The 12,940-nt window shown below is 37.4% G+C and overlaps 1 protein-coding gene across 5 annotated transcripts in view; it reads left to right on the top strand.

Annotated features, from left to right (window-relative positions):
- Nucleotides 1–12,940, top strand: part of LRCH3 (leucine rich repeats and calponin homology domain containing 3) — a 123,498-nt gene that overhangs the window by 59,096 nt on the left and 51,462 nt on the right. For all 5 annotated transcript variants that reach the window (XM_040621362.1, XM_040621360.1, XM_040621359.1 and 2 more), the window contains exons 5-7: nucleotides 1,201–1,337; nucleotides 2,829–2,938; nucleotides 12,572–12,665. In XM_040621362.1, the coding sequence (XP_040477296.1) occupies nucleotides 1,201–1,337; nucleotides 2,829–2,938; nucleotides 12,572–12,665 (341 nt within the window). The remainder of the gene's footprint in view (nucleotides 1–1,200; nucleotides 1,338–2,828; nucleotides 2,939–12,571; nucleotides 12,666–12,940) is intronic.

Genomic DNA, 12,940 nt, shown 5'->3' with positions numbered 1-12,940 from the left:
AAGAGAGACAGTGTACGCAAGTAGGCAGGGTGGAAGGCAGAGGGAGAGGGAGAAGCAGGCTACCCACTGAATAGAGAGCTCGATGAGGGCTCCATCCCAGGACCCTGGGATCATGACCTGAGCCAAAGGCAGATGCTTAACTGACTGAGCCACCCTGGCGACCTAGTAGATGACGATTTAACTTTCTTAAACACTATCACGATCATACCTCTACTTCCCTCCTGCTATCTTTCCAGTGTAGTTTTATCACAACTTTTGATCAAAGTGTTACTGTTTATGTTATTACAACTATATAAATTTTGTTCCCTGCCAATTCAGTTGATACACTCTGATTTTCTTGTTTATACATCTTATTTTTGTTGTTGTTTTTGTCTTTTTTTATTGCTTAGTTTTTTATGTACAAATGGCTAATTCCTCCCACCTTTTCTAGCAGAGAGAGAGAGACCACATTCATGTAATCTTTATTACACTATCTATTATAACCGTTCTATTTTATTAGTTATTGTTGTTAATTTCTTACCATGCCTAATTTATAAATTAAACTTTATCATGTATATGTATACAGGTATGTATGTATAGGAAAAATCACAGTATATATTGGGTTTGGTACTGTCTGCAGTTTCTGCATCCCCTGGGGGTTTTGGAACATATCCCCCATGGGTAAGAGGGGACTGACTACTGGCATTCAAGAGCTGGGGAGGGGGTGGGTTGGGTAAGAAAGTGACTGAGGTCCCGTCACTGTGTAGACTTCCTCTTAAATCCTCCATTTGCAGCTGGCAACTCATCCTGACTTTTCACTGTGCCTAAGATTCCTGAATTCAAAATCTTTTGATTCGGTTTCACTAGAAAATAACTTGTTGACCCCTGTGGGGATTGGAGAAGCGTAGGGCAGCATGAGTTGAGGTTGGGGACTTAGGCATTTAACTTGTTCTTTGTACAGACTATCATCTAATCCCTTGGGATATGCCTACGTTTCTGTGGTATCAGGCCTCTGGTTTCTGTAGTTCTGTGAGGGGTCAGACAGCTTGCTTCTCACTAGTATTCCCATCTTTAAGCAACTAGAGTTCATTTTACAATATCAGTTCATCATTAAGAAAGGAGATACATATGTTAAATTCACTGTATTTAGCTAGAAGCTCCTGTGAAAATTGTCTAGTTTGAAATATATGAATTGTTCGTTTCCGTTTTGTCACCCTGCAGAGCTGGCGGAGTTGCCTCTGATACGGTTAGACTTCTCCTGCAATAAGATTACAGCAATCCCTGTTTGTTACCGGAACCTCAGGCACCTGCAGATGATCACCCTAGACAACAATCCCCTGCAGTCTCCTCCTGCGCAGGTAAACTCTAGGGATCTGAAGGGCGTTGGGAACTTTTCTGACAAAGGGTGAATTTAAAAACTGAAGTTCTATGCATTTATCTTTTTGTTGAAAATGAAGTTCTTTTAAAATAAATGCACACACGTATGCATTCTTTAGAAGCCCTGAATAAATGGGATGAAGGACAGGTAATATTTCCAGAAGTGTTTTTCCTTTCACTAAATTGGCTTAACTTTTCAAGTTGAGGGGCTCTTCTTGAATTTTTTCTAATACAATTTGAGTTAATTTCTTTCTAATAAAACTTGAATGTAAGCAACATAAACACGAGAGACAAAAATACTTGGCTCTCAGAATTAAAAATTATCAGTGCGTTTCTTCTGACCATCGTTTTTGTACCTATTTATTTTCTAAAATCTTAAGTTCATCTTTTAGTCAGTTTGGTCATTTGTTTATCAGTGACTGATATGAAACTATTTAATAATAAAGTAATTATAAGGTAACTTTACATATAGATTCTAGCCATCCCATAATCTGAAAAATTTTACCAGCCTTTATTTTTCTTTTTTTTTTTTTTTTTTAAAAAATTTTATTTATTTATTTGACAGAGATAGAAACGGCCAGTGAGAGAGGGAACACAAGCAGGGGGAGCGGGAGAGGAAGAAGCAGGCTCACAGTGGAAGAGCCTGATGTGGGGCTCGATCCCGTAACGCCGGGACCACGCCCTGAGCCGAAGGCAGACGCCCAACGGCTGTGCCACCCAGGCGCCCCTATTTTTCTTTTTTTAATTTAATTTTTTTATTTTGGTCAGTTAGCCAACATATAGTACATCATTATTTTTTGATGTAGTGTTCAACGACTCATTAGTTGCATATAACACCCAGTGCTCATCACAGCATGTGCCAGCCTGTATTTTTCACTGTAGCATCTGAACTCTGCAGTTGATGATAGTCTTGTTCAAGCCTCTGGGTGGCAACTATAAAACTTTATGAGTTAACTTCATAACTATAGAAGGATCTCATAACCCTAAAGAATTTATATTTTGCCTTCTGTCAACGGAATATAACTTTAATATTTAATCATTTCCTGCCTTTCTCTCTTATAGAAAGTAGGATTCAGAACATAATGTACATGATTGTTGGATTTCTAAAAGCAAAAGTTGCTGATGTAATCCATGGGGAACAATGCTTTAAATCCCTGACTGTGCCCAGCTAATCAGTGTGATAAATTTATTAGGTATTCTGTCAGTGTTCATAGTCATAAATTATTTATTTTATATGTTACTGAAATTTATTCTTGACTAGAAAACAAAAATCTGTATTTATTACCACTTAAACACATAAAATAACATGTTATAAGGAGTATTTGATTCTTAATATCGCTGTATGTAGTTGATAGAAATGCCTTCTGTTTCTAATATATAATAAGTAAAAAGCTGATTGTGATTATTAACAAGGAACACATATATTTCAGATGAGTAATAATTTGGTTGCATTTATATGTTACTTTCTTTAGATATGTATAAAAGGCAAAATCCACATATTTAAGTACCTGAACATACAGGCTTGTAAGATTGCTCCAGATCTGCCAGATTATGATAGGAGACCCTTGGGTTTTGGCTCCTGGTGAGTGTATTTTATTTTTTTATTTAACGTATTTTGTCTCATAGGGAATCAAACTGGACCCTTAAATCTGCCTCAATGTTTAACTAAAGAGAAATAACCTATTTGGACACTGTTTTTCTCAGAATGTTTGTATTAAGTAAACAGTCGATCTGACAAAGTGTAGTTCTGCGTTAGGGATTCTTCACCTCAGCACTATTGATATTTTGGGCAAGATAACTCTTTGTTGTGGGAAGCTGTCCTGTACGTCAGAAGATGTTTATCAGTAGTACCTTCCCAGCGAGACAAACAAACACGGCTCCAGACCTTGCCAAATACCCCCTGGGGGTCCCTACTTGAAAACCACTGGTCTGAGTGACTTGAATGCTAACCTTGGCTCTGCCTGCCGTTAATTCTGTGACTTAAAGCAAGTCATTCAAACTTTTGGGGGTTCATTTTTCTTTAGGGAGTGAAGAGGTTGGATTTGATGACCATTAATGTCACTTCAGGATCTTTTAGTTTATGAATCCTTCAGCTGCATAACACCTGGATTACAGGGCTATCTCCTTGGCATTCCCAACCATCTGGAATGTTCTTAAGCAGCCGTAATAAAATTCAGAAGGCCTTTTAACAGGCAAAATAGATGTCTCGTGAAGGTGCCCTAATGCATGTAGGCCTTATTCAAAAGAGAACCCCTCTGGCCTTCTTTTAGGACCTGTCACATTTGACATAAAAGCACAGTCCTAATGAGCTAGCTTCTCAGTATCCTAGTCTAAAACAGATTGACAAATTTCTATTTTGGTAGAGTTTCTGAAAGCAGACATATTAAAAGTACACAAAAGGTAATTAAGAAAAAATAAAATTATAAAAAGCAGACACATATTAAAAAATTCAAGTTGGTGCTTAACTCTGAGAGGAAGGAAGAGTCATTGTGAAAGAGGTATAAGGGGGCTTTAAAGATATTAATGTCTCATGTTTTAAATTTTTTTTTTAAGATTTTATTTATTTATTTGACAGAGAGGGAGATAGCCAGTGATACAGGGAACACAAGCAGAGGGAGTGGGAGAGGAAGAAGCAGGCTCCCAGCAGAGGAGCCTGACATGGGATTCGATCCCAGAACGCTGGGATCACGCCCTGAGCCAAAGGCAGACCCTTAATGACTGTGCCACCCAGGCGCCCCAGTGTCTCATGTTTTAAAAGCTATGTCTGTTATATTCATTTTTTATCTATATGACATATTTCATAATTTTAACAAGATATTTAAAAGCAGTAACACTAAAAACATAGCACCTTGATGCCAGTAGGCATGTATGCAAAGAACTCTCCATAATTCAGTAATATTTTAAGCTATTGCCATGTTAGAGCACAGTACCATAATTGATGCTCATCAAGAAAATGCTAAGGTATATTAGATACATCATTTCTAGTAAAGGGAAATATGCATTAAGTTTAAATTTTAAGTACAGTTTAATTTTAAATACAGTAAATTTTTTTCATCAGAAATTATTAGAATTAAGTAAGCGTTTATGGTGTAAAGGAGTAATCTCAAGCTATCTAAAAATACAGAACCTGATTTTTTTTTTAGGATTTTATTTATTAGAGAGAGAGAGTGAGCACGAGCTGGGGGAGGGGCAGAGAGAGAAGCAGACTCCCCCCTGAGCAGGAAGCCCAATGCAGGGCTCTACCCCAGGACTCTGTGAGCCAAAGGCAGATGCTTAACTGACTGAGCCACCCACGTGCCCCCAGAAACTGATTTCTTAAGTAAATTAAGTATTACTCCAAAGTGACTTGACTTCTGCCCTTTGCCACAGACTGTGGCTTCCTTCTCCATCACTGTATCCCTGGTTCAGCTGAGTGGCACACACAGTAGATACTCAGCAAGTATTTATTAAAGGAATGAACAGTCAATTTGGTCACACAAATGTTATTTCCCTCCTAACTTTCCTCTGCTTAAAGTTATCAGAACAACTTTGTAAAGACATTCTGGGGGTTTTTTTGGTCACACAGATGTTATTTCCTCCAGATTTTCCTCTGCTTAAAGTTATCAGAGCAACTTTGTTATGACATTCTGGGATTTTTTTGGTCTGGCTGTTAGATTGAAGAGTTTCATAGACATTATGCTCTAATCTGGTGGCTTAAGCATACAAGTTTTAGTACATTTGTACAAATACTCAAGGAGAAATTAACCAATGTCATACATACCTATAAAAGATTCCTACAAGAACATCTCAGTCCTAACACTTTTAACTCTGAGAAGACTGAAAGCAGGTATGTAATGTTAAGTTTAAGGCATAAGACATAGAAGGTTTTGACAGATGGTAGGGATTAGGTCTGGCATACTCTGCTAGATCTAGGCCTCTCGGAGAAAGGACTTTGACAGTAGGGAGAATATGAAAGGACGCAGACCATTATTGCCAAGAATTTTTAAATTTTCTCCATTCATTATATCCTTTTCTTTCTTCAATTGCTTATAATATAGAACTCTTGTCTTATTTGTTGAAAAAAGTTCTGTTTTTCCTATTCAGAATTTTCATTAAATGTGTTCTAGTCCTGTACTCTTGAAAGATGTACAACAAATAAACATAGGGGCCCTAGGTGGCTTAGTTGGTTAAGCGTCTGCCTTTGGCTCAGGTCATGATCTCAGGGTCCTGGAATCGAGCCCCGCATCAGGCTCCCTGCTCAGCGGGGAGTCTGCTTCTCCCACTGCCTGCCATTGCCCCTGCTTGTACTCACTCTCTCTCTCTCTCTGTCAAATAAATAAATAAAATCTTTAACAAAAATAAAAATAATAATCTAGCTTTTATTTTACATCTACACTAATTAATTTTCCCCCTTGGAGTTAATAATCTTTGTTAAGAAAAAGTTTTCGTCTCCTGAAAGAGCAGAGTAGGAACATAAACTGCTACTGCTGCCTCTGAGATTTGAGTGTCCGGCAGTTAAAGATGACTACTGGGGACATGTATGTGAGGGTATGTCTGAAGATTGAGGAGGAAGCATCAGCCCCTATAGGAAGAGTGAGCTTTGATTGAGGCTTGTGATGCAAATTGCAGAACCTGTTTCTCTCTGCCATTCTGTCCTTAGTCTGGAGGACTAATTGGTCTTGGCCTAATTTTTTTTTAATATAGAAATCCTCATCATAATACTTTAAAAATATAAAACTTCTCAAAAAAAAACCTGGCAGGAGACATGTGTGGTTTTGCCAAGGAAAAAAGAAGGCTTGAATCCATGGAGAAATGTATCCTAAATGGAAAGTCTAAATAGCATAAACATGTTGTGTCCCTTCAAAGGGATTAGTAATTATAGATCTGATGTCTTCCAGTCCCTATAATAATCCCTCACCATGTTCACTAGATTTATCTGTATTCTATATTTTCCATTTCTTCTGGAGTTTTGTTACTTTGTTTGTAATTGTTTTAGAATGTCCTAGATAATATTTTTATATGTAATATAAATAAAATATTTCCTTCAATCCTTATGCAGTGGTGAATGGGGTATTGTACCTTCATGTCTTTTTTACTGAGGTATGGATTAGTGAAACTGCATTGTAGTTGGCAGTACCTTTATTCAAAATGCCACTGTAGAGTGAGAATGTTTGTACTACTGGGCAGTTGACTTAACCTCTCTGGACTTCAGTTTCTTCAACATGATCTTTATTTACCCCAGTTATACCCTAACAATAGTTTGAGGATTGAATGACCTGTTTCTGAAAGTGCTTGGTTGACCATAAAGTCCTATGTAAATATTAGGCATTCTAGTTACTAGCTATCTACTGTGATCTAGGACCAGTTTAGTCCTAAGAGTCCTGTCTTGCTAAAGAGAATTTTTATTAATCCTGGAGCTCTTCAGGGATTCAGTACAAATTAGACACTGTAGTACTTTTCTTTGAATCCTTACATATAACTTTCTAACTACTTTTGTATAATATATAAACTACAACCAATCTTCCTTAAGTCATTTTATAAAGGTCACAAATGTTTTATTTATTTCTAGATGTAAATGTTTCCAACTCCTTTAGCAAGTTGCACTGTTGCAGTAACTTTTAAGTTTTATACAATGGCACATACATTTTTCAGTAGTGATCTATAGTGACCTATGCTTTTTTGCTGACCAGCTTTATATTACAGACTAAATATATTTATGTATAGTAATGTGGCAGTGAACCAAAACTGAGGAAAGACTAAGCCACTGGTAAGAAATGTCCTGCTTCTGCAACCCGAGTAACAGAATTCTCTCCAACAAGCCTGAGCTTGTGAAAGCAATGATCATCCTTTATTCATATTTGTATTCTTAGTATCGGAACACTGTGTGACATTCAATAAATGGTTGGTGAACTAAACCCAAATGAAGCAGATGTAGTGACTTGTTGTAACAGCAAATGCTCTCTTAAGGGTACATTCTTCATAGAAACAATAATAATAACTTTTATTTCGTACTTTGTAATAGGATTTGTGCAAATCCTTAGCCTATGTTTTCTCAGTCTTTACAGCAAATCTGTGAGGTAGATGTTGTTAATCTTTTTTTTCTTTAACTTACAAGGAAACAAGTTGAGAGAAGTTAAGCAAGTTAATTGAAGTCACACAGCTAGTAAATGATGGTGTCATGTTGTCAGTCCAGATCTGTTAAACTATAAAAATAGCCATGTTTTATGCTCCTCACTGTACTCTGCTGACTCATAGTTCAAATTCCTGCTACAGAGAAGGCACTTACACGTCTGAGTCCATGTTATGCTAGGTAGTTTATTAAGGAGATTGGACTTTCTGACAGGGCATAGCTGGAGCCTGGCTGGCAGAACTCTGCCAGGCCTCCTGAAGGCCATATTTCTTCGTTGGGTGACCATCTGTCCTGGTTTGCTTGTAACTAAGGGTTTTCCTGGAACACAGGCCTATAAGTTCTAAAACCAAGAAAATCTTGAGCAAGCCCAGGAGTTGGCAAACCTGTATGCCTCACTTTAATCTTATCAGTTTCAACTCTGAGCAAGAGTGAGTATGTGGAGAAGCTAAAGGTAACAAATAAAGGAGATAAATAAAATGATAGCTTAATGCAGAGAATCTTAATTCTGTTTATGTTGAAAAATATCACAGTAAATTTAGGCTTATCTCAATTGGCCACTTGATAGAATAAACATATAGAACAATATCCTCTAGAAATCAGAAAATCTTTACTTGAAAAAAATACATAATATTTTAAAATATTTTTCAGTAAATCTTGAAATATACGTACTTCTTTTGGCAGCCGCAGGATTTTTTAAGTGTGGCTTAATGTATAATTTCATTAGAAAGCTTTTAAAATCGGGCACCTCAGCCTGACTTTGCTGTCATAAAACATATATGGTGCCTATGTGTAAGATCTGGACTCTAAAACAAGCATAAAAGCAGACCTATCACATAGACGATATAAATAAGACATTTTACTTAAATACTGACAGTTCGGGGATATAGATGAAGAGCAAATGGATATTCATCGTATTACTCTCCTGACTCTTGTGTAGATATGAATTTTTCCAAAGTAAAAAGTTGGGAGAAATTAACTACTTTTCTCTTAGAAAAGTAAATTTTTTTAGTTTTTTTAGTTTATTTATTTATTTTTTTTTTAAGTAATATCTGCATCCAACATGGGGCTCAAACTCACGACCCCGAGATCAAGGGTCATATGCTTTTCCAATTAAGCCAGCCAGGCACTGCTAGAAAAGTAATTTTAGAATTCTGCTGAGAGAATTTTTTTTTTGCTAACTATTTTTTTTTAAGATTATTTATTTATTTATTTGACAGAGATAGACAGTCAGCGAGAGAGGGAACACAAGCAGGCGGAGTGGGAGAGGAAGAAGCAGGTTCCCAGCGGAGGAGCCCGATGTGGGACTCGATCCCATAACGCTGGGATCACACCCTGAGCCGAAGGCAGACGGCTAACAACTGTGCTACCCAGGCGCCCCTTTTTTGCTAACTATTTTGATGGGGGATGGTGGGAAAATGAGGACGATAGCTAGAATGTACCTGTATGTTTAGATCTTCATAATCAGAACATATTTAATACATTGGACAAATAGATCTGTATAATAATTACTACAAAGTAAAATCTTTATCAAAAAATAAACAGTAAGGGGCTCCTGGGTGGCACAGCGGTTGAGCGTCTGCCTTCGGCTCAGGGCGTGATCCCGGCGTTCTGGGATCGAGCCCCACATCAGGCTCCTCCGCTATGAGCCTGCTTCTTCCTCTCCCACTCCCCCTGCTTGTGTTCCCTCTCTCGCTGGCTGTCTCTATCTCTGTCGAATAAATAAATAAAATCTTTAAAAAAAAATAAACGGTAAGTTCCAAAGACTGTGTTTTGTTCACATAAGGTTTTTTGTTTGTTTGTTTTGTTTTGTTAAGATTTTATTTATTCATTTGACAGAGAAATAGAACCATAGAGCACAAGTGGGGGGAATGGCTGAGGGAGAAGCAGGCTCCCCACTAAGCAGGGAGCCCGAAGCAGGGCTCAATTCCAGGACCCTGGGATTGTGACCTGAGCTGAAGGCAGATGCTTAACTGACTGAGCCACCCAGGCGCCTGTTTTGTTTTGTCTTTAATTGACATAAAGCTTTCACTTTATGTAAAGACATATGCGTAGAAATGGTTAACCTCATTTTACAGAAATTAAAGTTATGTGCATGAACTATGTGAGAATATATGGAATACAAAATTCAGCACTAGAAGAACACTATTTTAAATCTGTACCATTGAAAGTTGCTTTTCAACCCCATGCTTATTAAATAAAATGCTAATAGACCATTTTTTAAAAATAAGCCTTGTCATGTTTTAGATTTCTAATTAAGCTAACTTTTAAAAAGTTTCTTTAAGAACAAACAAAAAATACAGCTATAAAACTTTTTGAAGGAAGTGTAGAAGAATATCTTTGTGACATGGGATAGGCAATGATTTCTAAGGACGCAGAAAGCAATAACCATAAAAAAAAAAGACATGATCAATTAGGTTTCAGCAAAATGAAAAGCATCTCCTCATGAAAAGAAAATACTAAGAAAATGAATATGCAAACCACAGACTGGGAGAAAATATTTGAGATATATATATATATATATATGAATGACAAAGGACTTATGTGACAGAGGACTTATATCCAAACTATAAGGGGTATCTGCAACTTAATGTTAAAAAGACAAACCAGTTAAAAATTGGACAAAAGACTTGATTAGATATTTGACAAAGAAAGATATACAAATGACCAAAAGGACCCCAGAGTGCTCAACATTGTTAATCATCGTGGAAATGTAGATTAAGGCACAAGATATTATTACGCACCTACTAGAATGACTAAAATTAAAAGTGACAACACCAAATGTTTAGTGGGGTTGTGAAGCACCCAGTGCTCTCACACACTGCTTACAGAATTGTAAAATGGGACGTCGACTTTGACAAAAGAATTTGGCAGATTTTTTAACAGCTTTATTGAAATGTAATTTACAAATCATAACATTTATCTGTTTTAAGTATGCAGTTTGGTGAATTTTGGTAAATGATGGTAGTAGTCATGAAACTACCAACGCAATCAAGACAGATAGCGTTTCCATCACTCGTGTGCCCCTTTACACTGGATACGTCCTTTCCCCTTCACTGAGCCCCAGGCAGCTGCTGATCTGCTCTCAGTCAGTATACTTTTGCCTTTTCTAGAGTTTCGTATAAATGAAATCAGGCTTTATGTAGTGTTTTGTGTCTGGCTTCTTAGCAAACTATTTTTGAGATTACTGATGTATTTAGAAATGGGCAAAAGAATGGACCTTTCGCAAAAAGAAGATAAATGGTCAATACCCACACAAAATGATACTCAGTATCATTAGTCATCAGAAAAATACTTATTAAAACGACAGTGAGATACCACTTTTCACTCACCAGAAGAGCTGAAATGAAAGACTGACAATGCAAGTGTTGGCAACTGGAGCTCAGATACATTCTGGTGTGAGTGCAAAATGGCAGAGCTACTTTCAAAAACAGGTTGGCAGGTTGTTGGGTTTTTTTTTTAAGTTAAGCCTACACTTAACAAATAATGTATCCATTCTACTTGAAGTATTAAAACCATGAAGAGTTTCCCTGACATGGTGCTCAGCAAAAAAAGCCAGATAAAAAAATTACATATGATTCCATTTTTTGAGTTCCAGAATAAGCAAAATTAATTGTATTGCTTTTTTATTGCTGCCATAACTTACCACAAACTTAGATTTTTAAACACAAATTTATTATCTTATGGTTTTGAAGGTCAGAAGTCTAAGTCTTGGTCTCATTGGCTAAAATCAAGATGCTGGCAGAGCTTTGTTCTTTTCTGTAGGCTCTGAGTAGGATACATTTCCTTGCCTTTTTCAACTTCTAGAGAGAAGCTGTCCACATTCCTGGACTCTTAACCAAAAGTCATCTGCAAGCCAGCATTGCATCCCACTGACCTCTTCTGCCTCCCTCTTCCACTTTTAAGGACCCTTTTTACTACATGTGTCCATTCAGATAATTTACAATAATTTCCCTATTTTAAGATCAGCTGACTAGCAACCTTATTTTTACTTTCAACCTTAATTCCCCTTTGTCATGTAAAGAAACATATTTATAGTTTCCAGGATTAGATCTTAGACATCTTTGGGGACTGTTATTCTGCCTTTCATACTAACTTAAGGTGAGAAAATCAGAATAGTGGTTATCTCTTAAGAGCACACTGTAGGGGCGCCTGGGTGGCTCAGTCATTAAGCTTCTGCCTTTGGCTCAGGGCGTGATCCCAGCGTTCTGGGATCGAGCCCCACATCAGGCTCCTCCGCTGGGAGGCTGCTTCTTCCCCTCCCGCTCCCCCTGCTTGTGTTCCCTCTCTCGCTGGCTGTCTCTCTCTCTGTCAAAACACACACACACACACACACACACACACACACACACACACTGTAGCATGGTGAGGGGAATTGCCTGGGAATGAGATGTGTGGGAATTCTCAGGCAAAGTAGAAATGTCCTACATCATGAGAGAGGTATCTATTACAAATGATGTGTTCATTTGTCAAGTATATAGGTAAGGTGTATGCATTTCAGTGTATATGAATTTTACCTTTAAAAAGTACTATTGGAGGTGCCTGGGTGGTTCAGTCAGTTAAGCGTCTGACTCTTGATTTCAGCTCAGGTCATGATCTCAGGGTCATGAGATTGAGCCCTTTGTTGGGTTCCATGCTGGGTGCGGAGCCTGCTTAAGATTCTCTGTCTCCCTCTCCCCCTCCCCACTCCCTCTCTCTCTCTTAAAAAAAGAAAAAAATTGAGGGAGGTGCCTGAGTGGTCAGTCCGTTAAGTGTCCGACTCTTGATTTCAGCTCAGGTCTCTATCTCTGGGCGGTGAGTTCAAGCCCTGTGTTGGGGGGCGGCATGGTAAATGGGTTAGAAGCATAGATGAAACAAGAATGGCAGTGTTGACATTTTTGAAACTGGATGAGTGCTGTTCCATTAGTATACTAGTATACATTATACTGTTTATTTTAGTTTGGAATTTTTCATATTAAAAAGTCAAAAGGATATCCATTTAATTCTAAATAAGTTAAATCACTAAATGCCATGATAATATTTATTAGTAAAATTGCATTTAATTTATTTTAAATGTTAATTTTTAAAACCTCGAACTACCTAGTAACAACTAGAGTCTCTCTTTGGTAGCCATGAAGAACTGTACTCAGGTCGCCCTTATGGAGCCCTTGATTCAGGTTTCAATAGTGTGGACAGTGGTGATAAGAGATGGTCAGGGAATGAGGTAAGTGTTTCTTTATTCTGCATGTTGTAATGTCTGATTAAGAGACAATAAAATGATGAAAATGGAAAGTATCTTAATTAGATTCAATTTCTTGTTACATAAAATATAGAAAAGCCAAGGAAGAGGTAAAAATCCCACAGAGTACTGCCATCCAGAAATGATATTCTGTTTTTTTGCCATCTTTTTACCATATGTTTTACATGTTTGTTACCTTATTGTCTTGTATAAATAGTTTAATATCCTAGAAAGCCAAATGGGAATTGAGCCAATTACAA

This window comes from Ursus maritimus, unplaced genomic scaffold, assembly GCF_017311325.1.
Source record: "Ursus maritimus isolate PB19 unplaced genomic scaffold, ASM1731132v1 scaffold_4, whole genome shotgun sequence".
Lineage (NCBI taxonomy): Eukaryota > Metazoa > Chordata > Mammalia > Carnivora > Ursidae > Ursus > Ursus maritimus.
Note: the sequence above shows the minus strand (reverse complement) of the source record. Positions and strands in the feature narration are given on the sequence as shown.